This window comes from Dermacentor variabilis, chromosome 4 (assembly GCF_050947875.1).
Source record: "Dermacentor variabilis isolate Ectoservices chromosome 4, ASM5094787v1, whole genome shotgun sequence".
Taxonomy (NCBI): domain Eukaryota; kingdom Metazoa; phylum Arthropoda; class Arachnida; order Ixodida; family Ixodidae; genus Dermacentor; species Dermacentor variabilis.
Window position 1 is genome coordinate 50,879,753 of NC_134571.1, and position 26,162 is coordinate 50,905,914.

The window sequence follows — 26,162 nt, forward strand, 5'->3', positions numbered from 1 at the left end:
CAATAGGAAAAGGCAATGGGTGCTGGTATTTAAGGGTGGCTATAGTACACTGCCGTACTGTTGCGGGTGTTGCCCTTGATAAAGTCCATGCTTAACTTAGGTCTAATTAACAATTCACATTGGCCGCACCACAAACAAGCAAACATACACGAGATAATTGTTCAACCCACTGCTTGCGGCAGTTTACTGGACTCATAAATTGTGGAAGACGGGATGATCTGCCTTCTCAACTCCTTCTACAAAAACAGGAGGAGGAAGAAGAGTAGCATTTGTCCTCGTGCCACGCACCGTCCCGAGGAGCTCTTCTCGTGCAAAGGCCAGTCAAGCCAGTTCTAAATAGGTCTTTGAGAATCAGATCCTGCAACCTCTTGTGAAGCATTCTAAAAGGTAAGACTTGTTTTTGAGTGGTAACTGAACGATAACTGTAAACGGAGAAACTCTGCCGTTTGAAGCGAGAAGCCATTCAAGTGTTAGTATTGACAAGACAATGCTCATCTTGTCTGAATCGGGAAAGTAGCCGCGATGTGTTTGCACAACTGGATAAAGCATGCCCTCGATACCTGTTTACGAACTAGCGCGTAACGTGTAGTCTGTCGCAAAAATACGAGATTGGTGCTTTTAAAAGGGACATCAAATTTAATAATTCAAATAGTGTGCCCTTTTCAATAAATTAATGTCAGAAAGCTACCTGTTTGTGTAACTAAGTGGAAGTGAATTGTAAATAATGAAAACTGATACATTTATTCGCGCGCTCTATAGCGAAAACTTTCGCTTCGCTGCGTATAACTTGTGAGACAGCGTGTGATCATCATCCTACATCCAAGGATGCGCAAGCCTCGAAACGAAGCAATTTATCTGCGAACATGAAAAGCGCTGCCAAGGAGAACGCAGGGATGTTACATTTATTTTCCAGACGAAAGGCCGATCCTGAATGCCATTTTAGCGGCAGTCGAAAGGTTCCGCCATTTACTACAGTCATGGCGGCCGCATTCCAATGCAAATGAAAAAAAAAAACGAAAAAAAGAAACCTTGCTTGTGCACTGTGCTTTCGGTGCACGTTATAAATAACCACAGATGTTCAAAACTAGTACGCAAGACCCCCCAACACGGCGCCCTTCATAACCAACGGTGCTAAAGTTTGAGGACTCTAAACCTCACAATCTAATTTTAACCGTACACAGCGTCATTCTAGTGCGAATACCCGTGCTGTCACCTATGAATGTCTATGCCGTGACCATAGGTGTGCCTTTGACTTCCCACCAGACACATGTGCGTGTGTATTGCGTGCGTTTTGTCTCTCTGTGTGCGTGGCTTGCCTTTGTGCGTGTGCACGCGTGGAGATCGACTTCCGAAGATGCTTCGGGCAGGCGTCGTCCACCGGTGCGGAAGGATCCATGCTCTGGCGACAGCTGCGCCTGCTGCTCTGGAAGAGCGTCTACCTGTACAAGCTCCGCCGAAACTGGACGATCACGGCGCTGGAGGTGCTGACGCCGCTGCTGCTGACGCTCGTGCAAACGTACCTGCACTGCAGCCGCGACCAGACCTCGCCGACGGTGCAGTCCACTCCGGGCCCTCTGGCGCGTCTCTTGGTCGGCGACACGGAGGCCGAGGAAGTGGTCACACCGTCCTTCTACTTCCCCTCCACCATCGCCTTCGTGCCGGCGCCAGGCAAGCGCGATACGAACACTGTACGGAGAAGCTAAAGCTTTTCTCTTTAGCTTCTTCGTGTGCGTATAAGGTCCTCCGTATTCTAGTTTTATATATCTTTCGAAATTCGGAGAGGGGGGGGGATTCAAAATTAGGTGATATGTTTGAAAGAGGGAAAAAATCTGGGAGTAATCGGTCGTTTTGTTGTCTGGCATTCCAGAGTTAGCGATTTTTTCTGGTAACTTTTGCAAACGATCAACACAAGAAACAGCTTCCCTTTGGACGCAAACGTTCTATTTAAGTAAGCGAAAGTGCTCACGGGAACATAGAGAGCTGCTGGCAAATCATGTGACGCAACTCATCTCTTTAAATCCTCGTCGTCGGCAATATTAATACATTTAAAAGAAACCACGTTAACAACAACAACAACAAAAAAAAAAACTACAGACGATTTTGGCAATCCGTGCTCTTTTTTTTTTTTGCTTTTTTCTGTTCACTTTTTAAAGAATGGAAACAAACAAAACTTGTAGTTGACACGGACATGCTTTGCAGAAGGTGGGATGCTATTCCTTATCTTATGCAAATCCTTGTCCATCCTCGACCTGTAAGGCCTTCAGTCCTTGTTTGTCGCAGAATACTTCCCATGCTAAGCCAAGTTCTTCCTGTGAAGCATCTGCGGTGACGTGCCACACCAGTATTTGCCGCGACATTTCATCATTCAAACTTCGTCACAGGCTTTGTCACACAACTTCGTCACGGGGCGTTACTGTCTGACGTAGCTATGGGGCTCGCTTGGTTTCTATATTGGCTGGATTGAGCATTGAAATTTGATGGAGAATTTGTCCAATTAAGTGCAATTTTCAAGATTATTAAAAAGTGGGGTGCAATGAAATGCGACTGCCTCTAAATTTGCCATATAAGCAAATGCATGCCATCAAGCCTCTAATAAAAGATTCATTAACGAATTTTCGTTAGTCTTCTGTAACTCACGATATTGAAAAAAAAATACGTCCTCTTTGAGAGCCTCTTAAAGAAACGTCTAATAACAATAATAATGATAAAAAGCTTGTATTTAAGGGTGCTTGCGCCGTCTTATATGCGTACGATCGGCAAACGAGTTTTTTTTTTTTTTTTTGGGGGGGGGGGGGGCACTCCGTGCCTTATGGTGGTGCGGCTGAGCGTCTGTGGCACACGGCGGTTGAAAGCAGACTTGGCGGCGCTTGCCTGCAGCAGCCGCAGGGAATGTCTCCGGCGAACAGGTGCTGCGCCACGCGTTCCCGCGTGCGAAGCTCGAAGAGTTCGCTGACGAGTCTGCGATGGTGGCCAACCTGAGTACGCGCACCAACGCTTTGGGGCTGGCCAACAACTACGGCGTGGTGTTCGAGCAGGCCGAGCGAGGCGTGCTCAGCTACACGCTGCGCTTTCCTTCCTGGCAGGAATTCTACACCCGACAGACGATGCGGCCAGGAGGCGTCACCCTCCGGCCGCCATTTTGGCTTTCGGGTAGGGTGACCCTGCGTGCGTGCGTGCGTGCGTTCGTTCGTTCGTTCATTCGTTCGTTCGTCCGTCCGTCCGTCCGTCCGTCCTGTGCGCCGCGGTAGCCCAGTGGCTATGGTGTTGCCCTGTTGAGCTCGAAGTCACAGGTGAAATTAAAAAAAAAATGCATGTGTACTTAGATTTGTGTGCATGTTAAAGAACGCCAGGTGATCAAAATTAAGCCGCACTCCCCACTAGGACGTGCCTCACAATCATAGCATATTTTTGGCACGTCAAACTCTAAATTTTTTCTATTCCTTCGTGTCGTTAACTATAGTCGGCTACCACTTAAGTCTGCAGTGAAGCCCCGCCCACACCCTCATAACCACGAGCCACTGTCCCTCCGCAAGGCTGCAAATAGTTCGTACTTTAAGCTTTCCCTGTTACCTAAATGAAACAGTAAGCACAAAAATAAAATTATTAGCGCTTAATTTTATACCTTTTCGCTCGTATATGATAGTGGAGCGGTGAAAGCATAATTCTTTATTTAACTGGAATAAAACGCTTGCTTCGCTGCAACTATTTATTGTCAAGTTTCACTTCAGTTGGCAGTGAAGTTTTATGAGTAAAATGGCCTCAGCAGTGAAATAAACAGTACCGCGGACTTTTGAAGAGTGAAATGCTCAGACTCAAAACACTTTGTCCATGTCTGTTTCACACCTCATCGCTTCCGCCGATGAAAACACTCTCCAAGAACAGCAGACGCTCCGGAGGTATCAAGTACGACGCCATTTTGAAGATGTCTCATGACGACGATTTTTTTTTTTTTTTTGCTTCTGCGATTGACTGGCGGACTAACACAACCCCGCGCGGTTTGTGTGCCTTGGTTGCCAACTGCTGTTAAAGTTGTATCCTACTATATATATATATGATTTGTTTAAATGGTTTGTTTACTCCTTTACACACTCACTCGTACTTCCTTTAGTTTATGATTAATTCGAGTGATTACTCACACAAACGGCCGATTGCAGGAATCTGTGTGTCGTGTGACCTAGGACCTGAAATCTGCGTGACCAGAGCCCGTATTCACAAAAGAATGTCGTACGATAGAAGTGTTCATAACAACAGGTGCCAGCCAGTCATGACTTTGGACATATCATTAGCGCTGGATGGCGGCCACTGGTGAGCAGTACTTTCGAACAAAAGCTTCGTGAATTCGGCTCCAAGTGTTTAGACCTTTTTCTTCTTTTTTTTTTCGTACAAGGACGATAACCAGCATGTTACTCCTGCATCGCGTCAACTGAAGCGCGCTGTCACACTATCGCGATGTTCTCTCTCGCTGCAGAGACAGAAATTGTATATTAGAGCGACCAGAACGTATTTCTCGATGTACAGCCGTATTTTGGGACGAAGACGTGCCCGAGAGTTGTCTCTCCACGTATAACGAGTTCAACAATTCAACGAACTCATACGGCACGATGGGATCACTGCTGAAGTTGATGCTCTGCTCCGGCTTGTGCCGCAGGTATCCTGCTACCGATGGTGTCGAGGCTGAACATGGCCGTGGCGCAGATGGTGTCGCCCATCGCGGGTGGCGCGCAGCTGCCGCCGGTCTACTTTCAGACGCGGCGGTTTCCGTCGCCGAAGGGCTTCGACAGCTCCAGGAGCGCACGCAAGATCACGGACGTGAGCGTCATCTACGGCTTCATCGTCCTGGCACCCGTTGCCGTCAAGCGCATTGCGGAGGAGAAGTCAGTCGGAATGAAGGTATATATATATAAGGCGCCGCACGGCGGCACACGGAGAAATGAGAGCGTGAGAAACAGCGGTTGGCCAACGGGATCGCGTATGCGCTAAACGATAACGGAAGCTCATCGCGGACCCTATCCTGCCGTCCCCTCTCAGTAAAAATGTAAAAAATAATAATAATAATAAGTCGCAAGCTTCAGCCGAAGGGCGGAGCGCTGGTAGTGGTAGCAAAATATTAGGCAATCACACGAAGGTTCGCAGGGTAATACGCCGTACAAATTGCACTAAACATTCGATAACTAAACAAGCATGGGGCCACGAGCGCACACACCAACATCCCAGCTGCATGGTTAGGCCAAAAGTATCGCGGCGCCTTTGTCTAATGGCGTACACAGTTGACGTCGTGAGCGCCGTATCGTCGTCCTATTCACAGCTTACACAAAGACAATGGGAATAAGTGAATAGATGCAATACGCGCGTTTTCATTGCAGCAAGTTGGAACAACATTGCATCTCGCGCTCGCAGGAGCTACTGCGCATCGCTGGGATCTCCGACGCGGTGTACTGGCTGTCCGCTTTCCTGAGCGGCATGATGGTGATGTCGCTGGAGACGCTGCTCATCACCGTGTTCCTGAAGCTTCCCATCTTCTGCGAGCCGTCACTACTGCCTCAGAGCGATTTCAGCCTTGTGCTGTTCATGCTTCTGTTGTACGCTGTATACTGCGACCTGTTCTGCCTGCTGATAAGCTGCGTCGTCAAGACCCGTGAGCGCATGTCCAACTCGCTCACTCATTCAATTTTTTTTTTTTAATGCATGTGCTCAAAACGAGTATACGCAGACCTAGTTTTTCGAATTGTGAACAAAACAAATGAAATGCTCATTCCGAGCATTCTGGCTTTGTGCCCCCAAGTGAAAAATTTTTCACAGCATGCGGTCTGAATGGAGAAACACGGTCTCGTTACCACCAATGTGTCGCGAGTTCTCGAACCGGTACGCGCAGTTGACACTTCCCTACGCGAAAACATTGCTTAGCTGTATTGCAGTACGAGTGGTGAAGTGGCGAGGAACTTTATTTCACCAACAAGAGAAATAAGTGCGTCCAGGCGTTCACAAGTGACTAGCCGCTACTATATGCTCTAGCCCCACGACAGGGGCAATTCATATATGTTCTGTTTCAAGACCCCACTACAGCAAATGTCCTTTGAATCAGGCATATATCATTAAGTATTTGATCAGGGCAAAATACTGACCGTTCCTGGCCTGTCGCCAACCATTCTGATGACAGCGGTGTATGCTGTGTTCGCCACCGTGTGCCTCTGGATGCTGACGTACGAGGTGCCCATCTTCTTCATGGACGTGCCTGGTTCTGTCGAGTACGCGGACCTGTCGCTCGGTCAGAAAGTCGTCACATCCATATTTCCTAATATGGCCCTGCACTGGATTATCCGCATCATCAGCGCGCACGAGGAAAACAGTTGAGTGTTTCGATCACGTTATGGCAACTGCGTGGCATCTTCGTCCCAGTAGCTCGTGCCTTCATTCGCACAAACTTAGCGCCCGAGGGTCAAGGAATGTTGAAGTACGACTCACGCAGCCGGACATGGCGTTTACGTTTTCTTTTTTGGCGGGTCGAAGTGACGTCGTTGTCCGTTGGCGAGGCAACACAGACAGTTCACGCGAACATATGGCGTCCGCTTCTCGAACGCACGCCTGCCCGATCGAGCAGGTCGGGCTGAGTCAACCATATACTCGGTTCAAGGGTGCAGGCGCGTTGACTCAGCATGGCAAGCTGATTTGTCCGGCATTTGTCGGTACTTGACTAATTGGTTGACGGGGTTTAAGGTCCAACCAGAAAAAACACCTGGGTTACGGGAGACACCGAAGTGGAGGGTTCTCGATCAATTTCCACCAATCTTGGTTTTTGAACACGTGCCTGGTCTAAGTGCAAGAGCTAAATTGTATTCCACCCCCGCCGAAATCCAGCCGCCGCGGTCGAAAATTGAACCATCGATTCTGTGTTCAACATGACCCCGTAGGCAGTGGCACTGACCTATCCAGGCGGGCTTCGTCGAGTTTATGCAGACGCCTTGCACGTTTTTTAATGATTTTCAATATACACTGCAGTAGTCTACATGCTGCCGCGTTTTCGGCGTGCTCGACATGTGCAAAGGCCGAGGTCGGGACGGCTATGCGTCACACTTGCCATTTTCTGAATAAGCTTCGGAACAAGCAGAAAAAAGCTTGCATTCAAAAATAGGTGCCACAGTTGCTCACTCAAAGGTGGCGTACTTAAAACGCTATGTCAACTAGGTAGGGTGAGGGAATTGCGATGTAATCCGCTCCGATACAGTGTATGTGTTCGTGTGACGTGCAGAAATCGTTTAGTGTTGGACTTGTACGACAACTTTCTCCCACAAAGTGTCGAATACTCACATATTATGCCTTCTTTCCAGACCAGGGGGCTCGCTGGAGCAACCTTCATATGACCGGCTCGTTGTATGACAACATAACCCTGACGGTGATGATGTGTGTCGTCCTGAGCTACTGCGTGTTCTATGCCGTCCTGGTCTGGTACCTGGACAACGTGTGGCCGTGGCAGTACGGTATCCCCAAAGAGCCCTTCTTTTTCGCCAAAGTGAGCGGCTTTCTTGAGGAATGTAGCCTAAGTTCATCGACTCGAAGCTCTTCCTCCATTTCATCGAGTTGAGTACAGCGGCGCCCCTCGTCTGATGGAGACGCTACGCGTCTAAAGAAATTGCCATGCATGGTCATAAAATGCAGTAACTACTTTCGTCAAGGGGTGGCACCGCTATCTACTTTCTTGAAACGAGGTGGAGGGTTGAGTGGAAGGATGTTCTAGAATGTGCGTGCATGAAGCGAACGTGGGCATGAAGCTTCAGAGCGGGTGTTTTCCATGTACGCTACACGTGATAGCGAAGGGGTCGTGTGAACACCAATATACTTGTATGATGGCGTGTACTAAAGCGTAACCGAGTTAAGGTGGTAGGCAGCATGTTGTGTTACCGTGTGTAAACGGGAAAACGTCATGATTTTACATTTGGTAACGCTTAATGGCCTCAACCGTGTGTCGTACGAAGTTGTGATTGAATTTGGGTCATTTTGAAGGGCTATGCCTTCTTTGTTTCTGACAGTGAAATAAACTGATATTCTAAGCAGAATTAGGGCTTCTCTACAATGACCTCTGAAAGTGCAGTTGTGGTGCTAAGTACGTCGTTCTAAGTAATTAACATGGAGCAATTGATCATTTGTGCAACTATCTTTACCGCGCTCAACACCGGCTGGAAAAGAGGGACATTTATTTATTTATTTATTTATTTATTTATTTATTTATTTATTTATTTATTTATTACGTACAACCGTCCTCATTTCTATGCATTAGACAGTAGTGCGCGATACAATAAAATAAAAAAAGAATACAGTCGTGAGGATTTAGGTAATAAAAAGAAGCCATACAAACTGTATAACTAATATAATTATAGTGGCATAACCAGTAATTCGTCACAAAAGTACGAAAGAGGGAATAAAATAACAAATTGAGTACGATCTATACAGAAGATGCCGTTCAGGGAGATAATATACGTGATTCACGTAACGCTTGCGTGCAGCAGACCACACGCCGAGCCATCGTTCCACGTGCGGTCTGCTTCTACCGTGCACGTTACGATCATTGTCGTATTCGTGGCCTGGCACATACGCGCGGCGATATGAATGTGGTAATAGTATAATATTAATCCTGCGGAAACTCAGGACGTGGATGCAGAGTGGTGAAAAGGGAAGTTTAAAAGCACCTGAAGGTGTAATATGGACTTGAAAGTAAACTTCAACGGCTATCTTGGTTTATAGTACGTAGCCATACGGCAAGTTCAGGTGGATACCTAGTTATGGCTTTCTTGTGGGCAAGTTTGTTTTCAGCATGATGAACGAATAACAGCTCAAGTTTAACGAAAGGGACACATACACAACGCCCGCGTAATTCTTCTTTTTCCCCAAACCTTTCTCTCCTGTTATCACACTTTTAGACGGTCAGTTAGATACAAACTTTCTTTTCATACTGTTTCTCTCCGGCATCCAACGAGCTGCTAGTCAACATAATATGTGGAAACACGGGAGCGGTAGTTTGCACAAACATGCAGTGAGTGTGTTTGCAGCGGTGCGACTCGTAAATTAAGCGACTCTGTACCAATGTTCTCGGCCCAAGCTAAACAAATAAAGACGCGTGCTTCGCTCGCTGCCCAATCTTTAAGGGTAGGCAGGCTGGGTATAACTATTGCTACGTATACACAGGTGTGATAATATATTCTTGTGCGTTTGCTTTGCAGATGAGCTACTGGTACCCCAAAGCGCCTAAAAAATTGCAGCATCAGAGGAAGGATGCCACGGACGCTAGCATTCCGCTTGAGAGCGTCGGAGACCGGGACAATCCTGGCATAGTGCTGGACAACGTCACGAAGGTCAGCCAGCACTCGACAGGTTTAGCGCAGATGGTCTACCTGGGGCGGGGAAAATTATCCCGACATTTCCCGCAACAGCGTCCCTCATATTATGAGTGTCACCTTATGGCGTATCAATCAATCAATCAATCAATCAATAGATAGATCAATCAAAAGATTGATCAATCAATAGATGATCAACTTTTCTCGCGACGACATATATATATATATATATATATATATATATATATATATATATATATATATATATATATATATATATATATATATATATATAGAGAGAGAGAGAGAGAGAGAGAGAGAGAGAGAGAGAGAGAGAGATGCATAGCTATTTTTCAGCTGTGGTTACTTTATGACACGTGTGGTTTAGGCTACACGTCCGTGTGAAGCTCTGCGAGGTTCAATATCAGTACATTCGTTCAACGTCGATATTTCTTCACGGGAGATGGTTAAGGCACTTGTGATGCTGCTGAAAGGCTGTTCATGATTGTTGCATGTAGGCGTAAGTTTTGTATAAAGTGATCATCCTAGTTGGCTTCTCCTTAGTATTTGTCTTTGTGGGGAGGAGCCCACTTTAGCGACTGCGTTTGTTTACCTCGGATAACCCGTGTTTTTCTCAGTATTTATCTGTGCAGCCTAGATTGATACCACGACGGCGGTATATGCGTATTTATAAATAAGTAATATGCGTGTCGGTTTCTTAGACACTACAGATGTTACCTTAAATAGTATGTGGCAGAGAGCGCGATTTCACCTCCCTAATATATTACTGAATCAAGTAAATACAACACGAGAAATCGCACTGTGTTATTAACCTATTAAAATTGCACTACCCATCCATCCATTCATACATACATACATCCATTCCATCCATCCATCCATCCATCCATCTATCCATCCGTCCGTCCGTCCGTCCATCTATCCATCCGTCTGTCCATATGTCCATACGCAATTAGCGCGTTGTCATGTATACTGCCGCTTATGTGAGTATCGCGTGCACGTCACTTCTCGCAGAAGTCGTGAGTGACCGTGTGACCAAACCTAGCCTCACCTCGAACTGTTGCAGATCTACCAGAACAGAACTGCGGCCCTCCGTCGCGTCAGCCTCAAGGCGTACCCTGGCGATGTCACCGTACTTCTGGGCCGCAACGGTGCGGGCAAGACGACTCTGCTGCGGCTCATTACGGGCCTCGAGCAGGCGTCTGCCGGCAGCGTCTACGTGGCCGGCCACAATGTGGCGCTAAACACGGACGCGGCACGTCGCTCCATGGGCTTCTGTCCGCAGGAGAACATTCTCTTCCTCGGCCTCACCGTCCTCGAGCACCTGCAGTTCTTCGCAAGGGTGCGCCACTGAACATTGTTGCAATATCACCATACAGGAAGAAAAAAAGAAAACTGAGCGGGAGCGTAACGCGATAAAATTGTGGAGCCGGAAACAGTCGGGCTACCTTGTGATGATGTCGAGGTAGGCTTTAGCGTCTTCTACTACCGCGCTCACCGCACGCTTTCCTGAAAAGACAACGGGTGCGAGACCAACATCGTTGCACAAGACTGTCGGGAGAAAGTGAGCACGGGAGCGGTTGGCAAAGCAACAAGAAAGCATCGATTGAAACCTAACTGCAACACAACACGCTGGGCCAAATCCGCCGAGCGCAGGGCCGACCTTTGGAGAAACTGGGGAGAGAAAAGGAGGAAGTTGGCCTTCGAAGGATGGCTGCGTGATGTCATACTCCCTCTTATAGTTTCTTTCTTTCCTCTACGGATATCACTAGTCTGTGGCGCGACCTTGTTCAGGGTTCTACAGCAAAGCTGTTAGCCTCTAGTTAGTCGGAATTTTTCGTGTCAGTCAGCAAAAAAAGAAAAAAAAATATATACTCGGAGCTTGTGGCATTCTTGGCCAATCCCCCACTGTGGGTATGTGCCACGGCCACTCAGGACAACAACAACAACAACAGTTCATAAGACAACATCCGCATATCACCCACAAACAAATGGCTTAACCGAGCGATTTCATCGCACACTGATAGATATGATATCCCTGTATATCGGGCCAAACCACGACAACTGGGACAAACTTTTACCTTTCGTGACTTTTGCTCACAACACCGCTATCCAACGAACTACGGGATACTCACCTTTCTACCTAGTTTACGGCCGTTCCCCGACATTCACCATCGACGCCGCTTTCTTCAATGCCCCAACTAACACCTCGGCCAGTATACCCGAACAGTTCGTCTCGAGACTTGAGGAATGCCGTCAACGTGCTCGCTTCAACACAGAAGTCAGTCAGCTAGATCGCAAGCAACGTTACGACATCTCTCGTCGCGATGTCTCCTTTCGTCCTGGAGAGGAAGTGCTCCTTTGGACGCCCATTCGTACACCCGGTTTGTGCGAGAAGTTTGAATCCCGCTTTCTTGGACCCTATATTATTAACGAACAAACATCCCCCGTGAACTATCGCGTTACTCCCGTAGACGTTTCTTCCGACCATCGTTGTCGTGGTTCGGAGATCGTTCACGTTTCGCGCCTAAAACGATTCGTTCGGCGTTCCCCTCCTGGCTAAGTCGCGGCCTGGCTGGCCGCTTGCGCGTGCGGGGAAATTAGTGTGAGCATTATTCATACGCTTCATATTCTCACCTGTACATACTCATCATCACCGTTTTGGACCCTGGTGGTGGGGCTCTCACTCGGGAGAATAAAGAAGAGACTGGCTGCCTAAACCTCGTCTCACAATATATATATATATCCGAAATATGTGCATATCTCCTTTGGAATCAGGCATACAACACACAGCTCAGTATTCATTTCAATAAAGAAAAAGACAAAACAAGCGTCAAAACCGCATTATGGATGATAAGGCGCCTGTGAACAATGCGAGGTACGTTCCTTCTCCCCGCGTGTGTTTCCCGGTAAAGATTAGGATTAGATCTGCTTAGCAACTCATTCAAATCATTGCAAGACCTCTATACGTAGACCACGCAAAGTTAAAACTTCCAAAGAGCAGCGTGAATACGATGAGCGTCGAAGAGTACAAAATCGTAATGCTCAACAACAGTGTCGGGCTAAGATTAGGCAGAACAATAAAACATTTCATATCCCCATCGACGACATTTGCGTGGTTTTCTCTAACAGCTTCGCTGGCCATCCACTTTCACAGGGTCGGGATGGCGAGTCAATTTTTTTTATTCACTTTGTGTTCTTCATGCCGTGTTTCATGGGTAGCATGTGCCACCAATATTCGGCATTTATCCCATTAAAACTAAGCAATAAATTTAGATGTCTGTGCAGATACTTCAATGTTTCTAGAATTTATATATAATGTGCTTTACTTGAGTTCACGCTTCCTCTGCGGGCCAACATTAAGTCGACATCATTGCGCATACTGTTCCAGTAGTTGCAAGACAGTTTGTTTTGCTCTCTATTGTTCCTGATTTTGCCCCCTATATTAAGCAAACATCTGCAGTAGGGGTGTCAAATTCAAGTCCCGGGCCTAACGAACGTTGAATTTTTGTTGTGCAGATTGCTGATTTAAGCTTACACACTTTCCAAAAGGAAACTCAAGAGGATCTAAAGAGTGTATTTTACTACGTGCTTAATGTCTCGTGCTGTCATTTTGTAAAAAACAATTTCAACCAAGATTCTACAGGTCAGTTTCACATAATCCGTGGTTATTTAACCAGGTTGCGTTCTCTTCAAGGTTCCAAAACACTGGCCTAACTGGGCTTTTATACTGTTATCATTGAACAGCGAACAGCATTTAAAGCCGCTTTAGCTGTTTGTAAACATTTGACAGAACAAATGCTATAAGACGAGTATAATCTTATGCCAACCAATACAGGAACTTGTGCTTTTTGCGTGAGAGGCACTTAGCGTAAAACTAACCATGAAATTTATAAAGCACCGTAGAAAATGTATTTGCTGTGACATCGGCTCCAAAATCTCAAGCGTGGCGTATTCCTGCACTCCGGAGATCTCGGAGGCCCATGCCTCCTTGGATGGGAGTCGCGCAGATAGGCATGGGATACTCTCCGCGTAGGTTCCCTGTATATGGAGCCATATGCAGGAACACTAAAGCGGCGTGCGGCCATGGGGTGCTCGCGCCATCTAGACCTCAAGTTTCGCACAGAGGAAACTGGAATTGTGATCTTTAATGAAGAGACGAGCAATGACGTGGTATCAATTCAACAGGATGTCATAGCCCTGGTCAAGCAATATAAATATACCTGTGTCACATAAACAAAGGAAAGACCTACTCTAGCGTCCACCAAGATAATCAAGAGAAGCGGAATGCCGCAACAATGAAACATAGAGCACTTTGCGGCTGCAATAAATACGAGGTGTGGCGAAGAATTTGGAAAAATGTAATGATACCAGCGCTGAGGTTCTCAAATTCATTTCTGTGCTATAAATAAACAATCTTGTCGGGGTTGTAGATTAATCAGAGGGCAATGGGCCGACTGACTTTGGGTGCCCACGATATAACGACAAATGAGACAATGCCAGGTGAAATGGGTGGGGCTTCTTTTGAAGTCAGATAAGCGCAGAGCAAGATTAGTTTTTAAGAAAGACTAAGAAACATGGATCAAAAGAAATGCTGGCTAAAATGTACAAATATCTGCACCTCAAACCCAATAAACGGAATGGAGGAAGAGGTTAAGAAAGTTGACAACGAAGTACAGGGCAAACTGAAAGTGGAAATAAACAACCAGGAATCATAAAAAGAAAGTGAGAGAAGCAGAGAGGCTAAACTGGATTCAATGAATGAAAATAAAAAAACAGGAAGAAAGAAATCAGAAGAAAATTTTTGTATGATAACGCAATTGCCGATTGAGGCCCGAGCTGGCTGCCTGAGGGCAAACACATATCGGAGCAAATATACGCCACAAGATGAGCACGCTACGAAAAATTCTGACTAACTAGAGGCTAACAGATTTGCGGTAAAAAAAATGAATATATTGATATAATCCGAGTCATTGCAAACGTAGGCAATGGAACAATATAGTGATAGATGTTTTGAATTCTAAATATCGATTTCAGATAGACAAAAGGCTAGATGGTGATATAAGTAGTAAAATAAATCAAGCAATCTAGGTGACTATTGTCTCCACCCCGTTTCAAAACAGATGTCAATAAACATAATCTTAATCACATTTCGTAGCTGTGTAACTGCGACATTCCTATGACAAGATTCGCGCCATCGTGCCTGTGCCATGAGGGGAAACCGAACATCAGAAGACGTTATAGTTGTGCGGAGAAGACGAACATCTGGGTGTGCGAGAGGGGAGCAGATCGAGCGGTTAACATGACAGAGGAAGCGCGATTTTAGCAATGGCCTTTAGAAATTGGGGATCCAGGACAAGCCAAGGCACGGTTCAAAAAATTCGAGAAGATGAGGTTACTTGTTTTCGAGTACATGCAGTTTTCTGTAGGTTCGCGTGAATGTAGTGATCTTTTTTTTTTTGCGTGTGTGTGTGTGTGTGTGCATTAGAAAGGGTATCGTGGGTCGCTTACGTACACTCTCTCATACTATGCAGATCCGTGGTGACAACTGGGTGACGACGAACAAGGCCATCGAGGAGATCCTCGTGGCGTTCAACCTATCCGAGAAGCGCGACACCCTGGCCAGCTCACTTTCTTGGGGCACAAGGCGAAAGCTACAACTCGGTGTCGCCGTTGTCGGTAACCCTCAGGTCAGCCCCCCATTCTTGTGATTTCATGTCTTTCTTGGCAAAAGTTTGGCGTTACAAACGTTGTAGTAGGGCATGTCATGTTGTTAATTTTGAGCGTTTCTACGGTTGTCTTGGCCGGGAATTCAAGCCATTACCTTGTGCTTTGCAGTAGGACGCCGTATATCCCTCGAACCATCGCGAGAACGGAACCATCCTGTCAGAGACAACAATATTCTCTATGTTGCTAGAAAAAAATCGGAGAACTCAAATGATTTATTTAAAAAACAATAAAAGTGGGCGGACATAAAATTGCCGGTACTTTCGGCTATACACTAATTCTGAAATACTCTAGAAAAAATAAGCTAGGGTGGATCGCGGCATTTGTCGAGACAGATCGGCGGGACGCGGAATAAGGAACCAGGTACCAGGTCTGTTTGCTGGGCACAGTGTTTAAAGTAGTGAGACGGAGGATTGAAAGAGCACAGTGCTCACGGAACGAAACGTGTCAATATAGGGCTATGTAATCTATATACTATCGTTTACACCGTCTTCAGTTCGTGGGGCATCAACGTAGTTTAGGTTCGTACACTTATATCAGGGTTCTCATCACCTATAGTGACTAGATTCATAGCGACAGACATGTTACTCTCGATTAATTGCACGTATGAACTGTCTACACAGTTTCCCTGTCACGATCCATTCGAAGAGCACTGTACACTATTGGACTTGTGGATGCCATGAGCGGTGTAGGACTCTATGTCCTTCGTGCTTAATGCTGCAGTTCTTTAGAGGATGACCAGTTTATGTACATTCGCAGATTACAACTGCAAGCTTAGCAATGACCCAGTATTAGTCTGCAGCCGTGGTGGCAACTCATGCTTCAAGAAGGAAGAGAGCATAATGGCAATTTAATGTATTTTTTACTGCAATTCATTATTCTAAGCGGCGACCAGGTGCCAGTTAAAGTTAAACGCACTCAATTGATGAACAATTAAGTTTCACTAAATAATCATTTTATTAACTTTACGCATGCATGTTGCTATTGCGGAATACAAGACGCTCAGCGATGAAACCTTGTCCGCTTGGAAGGAGTCCTGGGGAGGTATTCTGTAAGTGTGCACCTAGTGGACTGTTCATTTAGGCCACCAGCTGATTGGTTTTAGCTGCACCAGTGAGCAGGAGACTGGATGGGAGCGATTGTTTCCTCCTCACTAGTACTCCAGCCCAGTCAATCAGCACTTCAGCAGCAACCTAAATTACCTGTCCACAATGTAGACATAAATGCTGCTATGTCAAGAGATGTCACAATTTCCGTTGAATCTGAAAGTCTGCAGCAGACATTGAGAAAAGCTTCATTATTTTGCTGAAATAGTTGGTGCATATCGACAGGCGTGGCCAGCAAAGCATCATACAGAGACGACAGCGCTGTTCATGCTTCCTTTCCGTCGTCCCTGTATAACATTATGCTGGCCGCACCTGTTGAGAAGCCACCTCTGCAGTAAAATTGTCTCCGCTTGTGCTTGTCTTAGAGCGAATTGGCATCCTTCTCCATTGAGCAGGTGTTCAATATCGCCGTGCCTCGCAGATCGTTGTGCTCGACGAACCGACGGCAGGTGCCGATCCCGAGTGCAAGGGGGCTCTGTGGGAGTGCGTCCTGCGGTTCCACGAGGACAAGACCATGCTGCTGACCACACACAGCATGGAGGAGGCGGACACGCTCGGAGACCGAATCGCCGTATTGGCCGCCGGCAGGATGCGCTGCTGTGGCTCCTCGCTCTTCCTGCGCAACACTTATGGTACGTGCAATGCGGGTGCTGGTTTCTGCAGCGTTATCCGTACGCTGCGTTTTGCCGCACGTTTGCGTTCATGCATACATAATTTTGCTGTGTGTGAGTGTGCCTGTATGCCTGTGTGTCGATGTGGGCGTTTTATACGTATTTAGAATGGATTTAGTTCTGGTTACGCCATGGTCACACACCGCAATTTCAAGTCACTAGGCGCAAGAAGTGGTCCGAGTGGCTTCTTACCTATCACGTTCATAATTCTTGTGTGATCGTATAATAGTGCATTTTGTATGCTTCCCACAAGCGAAAGCTGCGCAGGTCCGAGAGCAACCGTCTGTTGCTTTCTTGCGCACAGGTACGGGATACTGGATCCGCGTGACCTTGGAAGAAGGCATCGTCTCCGATGAGCTTACTGAATTGATCCGCATCTTTCAAAAGCACGTACCCGAAGCCTGCATTGAAGATGGCGAATATAAGGCACCACTTAATTACCTTCATCGTGGTGGAACGCAGAATATCAATGTTGGAGACATCCGCGCCGATACCCTCATCGAGGTAAGCGTCGGGATTCGAACATGCGCGGGTGACCCAAATTACACCTGATATTTTATCATACATCGTGTTACCCAGCAAGGAGTTCTATCGGTGCTTGCATTGCAGCGCTGTCTTATTTCGACGCCAATTATGTGTTAGGTGCATGTTTGCCGTGGTCTTCACTCTTCGGTTGTTGAAATTAGTAATGCAGAGCATCACACTGCATCTTTCTTTTTATCTTTTGACAGTGAAGGTAGTGCGCGCTTTTCACTTATAGCAATTTTTCCCCTCGACTAATCTTGATCTGTGCAGCTGCTGAAGGAGCTGGAGGAAATGTGGCACGGGCGTTCGTTGCAATGGCTCTCGGTCTACGTGGCAGCTCTCGAAGATGTGTTGAGGCAGGTGGAACACGATGCGGACCATATTAAGGCCTCACAGCAGCCGCAGCAGGCACCGAACGTTGAAGTGGTGCGACGAGAGCCGACGGTAGGCGGCCCTGCCACCGCAGTCGAGGCGAACTTTTCCTCGAGCGGCGATGTGCAACCCCGCCTGAGACAGCAGCTGGCCGCACTGGTCACCAAGAAGCTGCAGTACAGTCGCCGCGACTTCAGGCTGCCCACGCTGATGCTGCTGCTGCCGCTTTCGGTCAGTGCTCGAACGATAGGCTGGCTGGCTGGCTGGCTGGCTGGCTGGCTGGCTGGCTGGCTGGCTGGCTGGCTGGCTGGCTGGCTGGCTGGCTGGCTGGCTGGCTGGCTGGCTGGCTGGCTGGCTGGCTGGCTGGCTGGCTGGCTGGCTGGCTGGCTGGCTGGCTGGCTGGCTGGCTGGCTGGCTGGCTGGCTGGCTGGCTGGCTGGCTGGCTGGCTGGCTGGCTGGCTGGCTGGCTGGCTGGCTGGCTGGCTGGCTGGCTGGCTGGCTGGCTGGCTGGCTGGCTGGCTGGCTGGCTGGCTGGCTGGCTGGCTGGCTGGCTGGCTGGCTGGCTGGCTGGCTGGCTGGCTGGCTGGCTGGCTGGCTGGCTGGCTGGCTGGCTGGCTGGCTGGCTGGCTGGCTGGCTGGCTGGCTGGCTGGCTGGCTGGCTGGCTGGCTGGCTGGCTGGCTGGCTGGCTGGCTGGCTGGCTGGCTGGCTGGCTGGCTGGCTGGCTGGCTGGCTGGCTGGCTGGCTGGCTGGCTGGCTGGCTGGCTGGCTGGCTGGCTGGCTGGCTGGCTGGCTGGCTGGCTGGCTGGCTGGCTGGCTGGCTGGCTGGCTGGCTGGCTGGCTGGCTGGCTGGCTGGCTGGCTGGCTGGCTGGCTGGCTGGCTGGCTGGCTGGCTGGCTGGCTGGCTGGCTGGCTGGCTGGCTGGCTGGCTGGCTGGCTGGCTGGCTGGCTGGCTGGCTGGCTGGCTGGCTGGCTGGCTGGCTGGCTGGCTGGCTGGCTGGCTGGCTGGCTGGCTGGCTGGCTGGCTGGCTGGCTGGCTGGCTGGCTGGCTGGCTGGCTGGCTGGCTGGCTGGCTGGCTGGCTGGCTGGCTGGCTGGCTGGCTGGCTGGCTGGCTGGCTGGCTGGCTGGCTGGCTGGCTGGCTGGCTGGCTGGCTGGCTGGCTGGCTGGCTGGCTGGCTGGCTGGCTGGCTGGCTGGCTGGCTGGCTGGCTGGCTGGCTGGCTGGCTGGCTGGCTGGCTGGCTGGCTGGCTGGCTGGCTGGCTGGCTGGCTGGCTGGCTGGCTGGCTGGCTGGCTGGCTGGCTGGCTGGCTGGCTGGCTGGCTGGCTGGCTGGCTGGCTGGCTGGCTGGCTGGCTGGCTGGCTGGCTGGCTGGCTGGCTGGCTGGCTGGCTGGCTGGCTGGCTGGCTGGCTGGCTGGCTGGCTGGCTGGCTGGCTGGCTGGCTGGCTGGCTGGCTGGCTGGCTGGCTGGCTGGCTGGCTGGCTGGCTGGCTGGCTGGCTGGCTGGCTGGCTGGCTGGCTGGCTGGCTGGCTGGCTGGCTGGCTGGCTGGCTGGCTGGCTGGCTGGCTGGCTGGCTGGCTGGCTGGCTGGCTGGCTGGCTGGCTGGCTGGCTGGCTGGCTGGCTGGCTGGCTGGCTGGCTGGCTGGCTGGCTGGCTGGCTGGCTGGCTGGCTGGCTGGCTGGCTGGCTGGCTGGCTGGCTGGCTGGCTGGCTGGCTGGCTGGCTGGCTGGCTGGCTGGCTGGCTGGCTGGCTGGCTGGCTGGCTGGCTGGCTGGCTGGCTGGCTGGCTGGCTGGCTGGCTGGCTGGCTGGCTGGCTGGCTGGCTGGCTGGCTGGCTGGCTCGCTCGCTCGCTCGCTCGCTCGCTCACTCATTCACTCACTCACTCACTCACTCACTCCAGAGTTCGTTTCAAGCCACGACGTTAATCCCCACAAATAAGCCAATAGTGTTAGAAGACAAAGTATAAATGGTCGTAAGTGTACGTACCGGGGTAGCGCATCGTCAACGCCTTACCCCGGCGCTGCGTGACATTACAGGGTCTTTACTAATTACATTTGTCTGTCTTGGCGATGTCTCTCTGCGCATCGGCAGGTCCTGCTGCTGTTCGTCTTTATCAACCAGACGCACATATCTCGGAAGCTCAGCTACTCCGGACCCGTCGAGTACTCGCTGCTGAACATGTTCGGCCACACCGTCGCGTTTTACACCTCTGATGAGTCGACCAAGAGCGGACCTGCTAAGGAATACGAAAAGTGAGCTCGGCTTCATTCTTTGGGAGAGACTAACAATGCTAACTGCAGCGCCCGCCGGGCATTCACGTGCACCCCGTAGCAAGATGGTCGCACAGCGGTGTGTCACGCCCTACAAAACAATGAGCAAGTCCCGTCGAAATTCGTCTTTCTTAGATCTAGCCTTAGTGCTGCAGTTGAATTGCGATTTCGCTGTTCAAAGTCCAAATGCACAGAGACAGAGAAATCATCTCGTCGAGTAACCGGGCACTTAGTCAATTTCCAGCGTGTAAAAGAAAAATTCACCGTCCTGGCGAATAGGTAAATTAAAGTTACTCAGAACCTCAAATCTCACACCTCAAATGTGCATGGCTGAACAATTTATGAAAACAACATTACTCGAGAAAAAGTGCTAACGAATTTCTGGTAACTGCTCGCCATACAGCTTACAAATGTAGAAAGAAATGACAAACTCAACGCGATAATTCACAGAGAGCACACAATCACTGGTTAGGCTGCAAGTTCTATTCACGGAATCCCAAACAAGACAGAAATTCACAGGAAGACTGTGTAAATTGCTGCCTTGATGAGGACAAGACCCATGCTACGAACGCTAGCTCCAGCGACATTCCTTATTCGACCGCTATTGGTTACATTATTCACAGTGATGGTATAGTGAGTGGAATGTCGCGAGTTTGGTGCCCGGTGTTCCAGCGGGTGCCCACAATCCAGCAACCGTCCTGTGCATTTCGCGTGGGTTTCATGTAGCCCACTGCCAACTTCTTACATCGGTGCTGCGGGACATACCATCTCATTAGTAATAATATTTTGTCTGACTTGGCGATGTCCCTGTGCGCCTCTGGAGGTCGACCAGGTCGACATAGATGGCATATATATATATATATATATATATATATATATATATGACCTGGTCGACCTGCCGAGGCGCATAGGGACATCTATAATATGCGTGTGCATGTGTGTACTGAAATAGTTGTATGAAATATGAGACAGTGTTTCATAATTGCATTTTCTTTTTGTATTATTTGCATTATTTCTTTGTTTCATTGTCAGACCTTACATTTATTTACGGACTCTTCCTTTCTTTTATTCATGTCGAGTTGCATCATTCGCATTTTTTACGCACATGTTCGTCGACGTTGTCTTTCACATCAACTTTGGTTGACACGCCTTTACTTCCTTTTTGACCAAGAGGCCAGGTGGACCGGTTCCGGATACAGTGAAGTCGATATAGCAACGTAGGTTATTTTTGACCATACTGGCGCTAATTACGCCTGTACCGTTTGAAGTCAGCTGGAGCCGCCTTCAAGTCGACCACTGCTTGACCGAAGCGAACATGAACTGTGCCGTAAACAGGCTTTGCCTCAACACATATATATCTACGGCGGTGCACCCTTTACAGCAGTATAGCGCAATGGGGTTAATGTTTGACTAAACCCTAATAACGCTAATTGCCTACTATGCGACTAAGTCTCGCCTTTTACGGGTACCGCCAGAGCCGCCTTCAAGGCACGATTGCCTCGCTTGACCAGTGCTTGTTCCAACCAACCCCCTCCTTTACCAAAACTGTGCCGTACACAGGCTTTGCCTCAACACGTCTATATCTACGGCGGTGCACCCTTTACAGCAGTATAGCGCAATGTGGTTAATTTTCGACTGCATTGACTCTAATTCCACCCGTATCGTTAATTTTACTTACTCTGGGGCTAAGTCTCGCTTCATGCGGGTACCGCCGGAGGCGCATTCCAGGCACCATTGCCTCGCTCGGCCCCTGCTTGATCCAAGCGAACCCCATCTCTTTACCAAAACTGTGCCGTACACAGGCTTCGCCTCAGCACGTATATATCTACGGCGGTATACCCTTTACAGTAGTATAAAGCAATGTGATTAATTTTCGACTATATTGACGCTAATTAAGCCCGTACAATTATTTTACTTACTCTGTGAGTAATTATCCCTGTTTTTGTCCTGTTGAGACGTACGTTTTGATACCTCTTGTGACTCGCTACGACGCTCAGGAGGAGATAAAGGACAGTTTTAATTTTGTAAATCATCTAAAAAAGTATCTTCAAAAAAAGAAAAAAGAAAAAGAAAATCGGCAGAACTCGTCCGCGATGACTTTCAGAAAGCTCTCCCAGACGCAGCCTGTTCTGCCCGCTGGCACTGTAGAATTTGGCTTGAGTATTGTCAGCAACATAAGAGCGCGCGTTCGTGGAGCACGCGCGCAGCAAGTCGATAGAGGTTAGAAATGAAGAAAAAAATATGGGTACCAACGTGGGCGAAACGGGCTAAGAATCCTCTCACATTAAGAAAATGTTTCTGCAGGTACCTATCGCAGGAGCAAGGTGCCGAAGTGCGCGACCTTGGCAAAGACGATCCATACCCGTGGCTGCAGAACTTGGCGCTGAGCAACTACCGCCGATACCGCTCGCAATATATCATCGGTGCTCAGTTCAGGTCCATCAACAACCTATCGGGCGTGCCAGAGAGCGCCATCGTGTCGGGAAGCCAGATAGAAGGCAACGACACGGCTTTAGAGGTGCGACGCAACACAATGTGTGCAACCTGCTTTGTCTACCGAGCTGTATATACAAGTACCAGCCAGTTTGGCTAGTTTCATGTGGGAATTTTGGAATATATATCATTGTACCCTGTAGCCAAGATGTTCAATGTACCTGTCACATATATGCTTTCTTCGTATAGTTGTAACTATAACAAAGAGTCAAGCCCCTCGGATTTCTTTGTTTTTCTCACTATTATAGAAAAAAAAAGGCTTTAATCCACCAGAAAAAGAAAGTGGTGGATGCTAAGTTGTAGCAAGCGTGCTGCAATCCTTTCAATAATATACAAAAATTTTGCTCGATTTATATTCACTTTTTTATTAATGCAGCAAATTATTGCTTGACTGCAAGCAAGATCGGACGATAATGAGGACGGTTGATACAGTGAAGATTTGCGAAAAGCAATATTTATAGAAATCGTTGTAGGCTGACAGACGTGTAAAGCGTAAATGTTTATTTTTTTGTCGGTTCCTGACTCGTCTTGCTTTAGTTCTTATAATGGGTAGCATTCTTGGGGTACTTCATGCACTTTTCGGGGGCTGGGTTTATATGTATCTTGCCGTTTTCTCGCCTTCATGGGTCACTGGGCAGTACATGGTCAAGTGGGCAGCGTATCGGGCTGTTGTGCTTGGGGAACACGGCTCGAAACGAACCACTGGACAAACTTCCGTCACCAAGTATGCCGCAATGTGTGCATGTGTGCCGCTCTTCAACGAACTTCGTTTACGCCGACACAGATCACTGTAGATGCGGGACTAGGTATGCGCCGCTGTTCAGTGAAAGTGAAACTTTTTTGACACCGACTTCGAGCACTGGGTATGTGACACTTGGTCTGGGCTGGTCTTCAACGAACCTCCTGGATGCCAACTTGGGTCACATGGTATGCGCCAGCAGGCGTGCGCAGCTCTTCAATGAGCGTCTTTGACGTCAACTTGGGTAAATAGGTATCTGCCACTGAGAATTTGCTACTCCACAATGAAGAAAAAGATCCTTAAATTTATCCGATGCTGAGCAGAATCGAAGCCACGTCACAAGGGTTCCTCATGGAGCGCAGCCCGACGCATTAGCAGGCTGCGCCACAAATGCACGTGGTATGTGCCGCTTTTCAAAGAAGGCCTTTCACACCAATGCTTTAACATGCTGCGCCATAAATGCACTGGGTACGTAACGCTCTCCAATGAACCTTCGCCACTGGGCGAAGTATGTGCCAGTGGGCGTGCGGCAAGAGTGGGAACAAACGACAGCTTTCTCAGGAACCGGCGCGCCACGCTTGTCGTCTCGGAGTTCACGCGCGGACTTCTCGGCAGCGCCACTTGGTGGCACAGCATCTCCAGAAGGAGGCGCGAGTGAGGAGACCGGATGCCGCATGACGCGTTTGTAAGCGTTCGCAAGCGCTGGCGCACCATGCGATTCGGAGGCCACGCACAGCCTTCGTTCCGGTGCCATGTTATAGATGCTCCCCCTTATGTACATGCCTCGTACATACCTCTTTACAAAAGCGGCAAAACGTTGTTTCGCTATATTGATTCAATGCTAAACGCATCACCGTCGACAGTCATCGTCAATTTAATTCTGTCCAATTCTTTATTTTTTATGGCCTTAACTGCACCACGGAGCACTTTTATCGGGCTGTGGGTGGAAGTAAATTTCCAGATATCTGGTCACGCGTTTTGGCGCCGAATTGTGTAAACAAATATAAGTTATTTCCTCCCGTACTCTACTAAAGGTACTAGTGCTTAATGTATAAAAAACACGCCGCATGCATTGAGCTTGCTACGAGGATTTCTTGTGTATTTCTGAGTATAACTTTTCAAGCAGCGCTCTAACTTCTGAGCGAAATTGGTACCAGTACGGGGCCGAATACACGTACAGGGTATCGCAACTCGTACTCTCCTTGTTGTACGGGGCTATTCCTGCGAGGTATGCGATAACATTAACCTCGGGGCATGCAGGTGACGGCGTGGCACAGCGGCTACTCGCCCCATTCGTCGGCCGTGTCCATCGTTGCGGCGTCGCGCGCCTTCCTTCCCGGTTGGCGGCTGCGCGTGGTCAACCACCCGCTGCCCAAGGAGAATCCGAGGCCGGAGCCGGACCCCACCATAGTGCTCGTCACACGCTTGATGTGCGCCGTCTTCGCGCCCGTCGGTCTGGCTTTCCTCGGCGCCACATACGTCCTCTTCCCCGTACAGGTGCACAGTACAGACACACTCACCCGCGGGTTCGGGCTCTACAGTTGGTGCGTTACGACAAAGAAATTAACTGCGCGAAGCGAGCGAAGAGGCAGAAAAAGAAACAACATAGCGCAAAACATTTGCTGCTTGTCAGATCAGTTCTCCCGAAATCCTAAAGCTGGAGGCGGTTTCGCAAAGGGAAATGTTGTCATCCATCCGAAATCACCACGAAGCTACAAAGGCTATGTCATGTTGCTGACGCGTGGATGACCATTCATGCAATAAGGATGGTTATTATGATTATCTTATTGGCATGGTACTTCGGTGCGGGGCGGCAAATAATATAGTTACCTCGCCTGCTTGCATATACGGGTTCTGATCCTACTATTCTGCGTTCTTGCTGCGCCTCGAGCTGTCAGTTAATTTGGCCACGCCTTGCGATCTGCTGTGGTCTTCTGATTAGCTTAGATAGCATAACGACCGCCCGTAAACCGTCGGTCCAGAGTTCGATTTCCGTACTAGAACGAAATTGTCTGCGACTGCGAACGCTTTCTTTGTCGGAAACCTGCATGGATTTCCTTTGTAGCTTCGCGCTACGTTTAGCTAGTTGACAATTATTCCTTTCATTTGTTACTTGTGTTACTTGGGCGCACATTGTTTTCTTTGTTGCACTCCAATCGACAAGTGCATATTGGTGTAATGGGGCGCACCAAAGATGATGTATAGCACAAATTTGGTGCACGGATAAGCAGTCAAACATGAAACAATCGGTAACAAGACTACAAATTAAAAATTATAACACTGCTGTGCTCGTACAGCCCTTAGAGGCACAATACCAGCTTAATCATGACTCGGTTTCTAACAGATGTAGGTGGCTCTATGATAACCTACGTATGACTGTTTATATGATCTATGTGTAGCATGGCAAGAGTCCGCAGCTCATGAGCGGGGCATTCTAAGCGATCGCTTCTTGGCTACTACAGCAACTTTCCATGGTCATTGGCTGGTAATGGCGTCTCCGACATAAAACCAGCTGACTGGCCAAAACACGCTGCAAGGGCAACAAGTTTGGCGCGAGATAGTGCGTTTCTCACACAATATAGACGGAACGGCCGCGGTACCGACGAATCTAATCGGCATAGTCATATATGTATGCGTACGTGCCCTGTGCCGGTGACGGAGGCTTTGTTCTCAGTGGAATCACGGAATGAAATAACCAACTGCACCTATGTATACTGGTCAAAACAAATATACTTGGAATGCATAATTCATTTATTAACGCCTTCCTTGCCTCCCCGCCCCCCCCGAGTCTGGCGTGTCTTCTCTGTTGGTTTCTCGCCAAGTAGAATAGGACGATCCCCGGAGGCTGTATAATTAGCGGTCACGTGAGTTCGCGTGGTGGAAGGCTCCGCGGTAACGTGGGCTGGGGAGCGCAGGTA

General features: G+C 48.8%; 1 protein-coding gene across 1 annotated transcript in view; it reads left to right on the forward strand.

The window, feature by feature from the left end:
* Positions 1 to 1,394: 1,394 nt before the first annotated feature.
* Positions 1,395 to 26,162, forward strand: part of LOC142578196 (phospholipid-transporting ATPase ABCA3-like) — a 41,610-nt gene continuing 16,842 nt past the window's right edge. The window contains exons 1-15 of the mRNA XM_075687598.1: positions 1,395 to 1,668; positions 2,878 to 3,150; positions 4,649 to 4,890; positions 5,398 to 5,635; positions 6,158 to 6,265; positions 7,326 to 7,507; positions 9,213 to 9,344; positions 10,411 to 10,686; positions 14,879 to 15,034; positions 16,599 to 16,809; positions 17,153 to 17,352; positions 17,644 to 17,976; positions 19,834 to 19,994; positions 22,317 to 22,530; positions 24,505 to 24,741. Of these exons, the coding sequence (XP_075543713.1) occupies positions 1,395 to 1,668; positions 2,878 to 3,150; positions 4,649 to 4,890; positions 5,398 to 5,635; positions 6,158 to 6,265; positions 7,326 to 7,507; positions 9,213 to 9,344; positions 10,411 to 10,686; positions 14,879 to 15,034; positions 16,599 to 16,809; positions 17,153 to 17,352; positions 17,644 to 17,976; positions 19,834 to 19,994; positions 22,317 to 22,530; positions 24,505 to 24,741 (3,237 nt within the window). The remainder of the gene's footprint in view (positions 1,669 to 2,877; positions 3,151 to 4,648; positions 4,891 to 5,397; positions 5,636 to 6,157; positions 6,266 to 7,325; positions 7,508 to 9,212; positions 9,345 to 10,410; positions 10,687 to 14,878; positions 15,035 to 16,598; positions 16,810 to 17,152; positions 17,353 to 17,643; positions 17,977 to 19,833; positions 19,995 to 22,316; positions 22,531 to 24,504; positions 24,742 to 26,162) is intronic.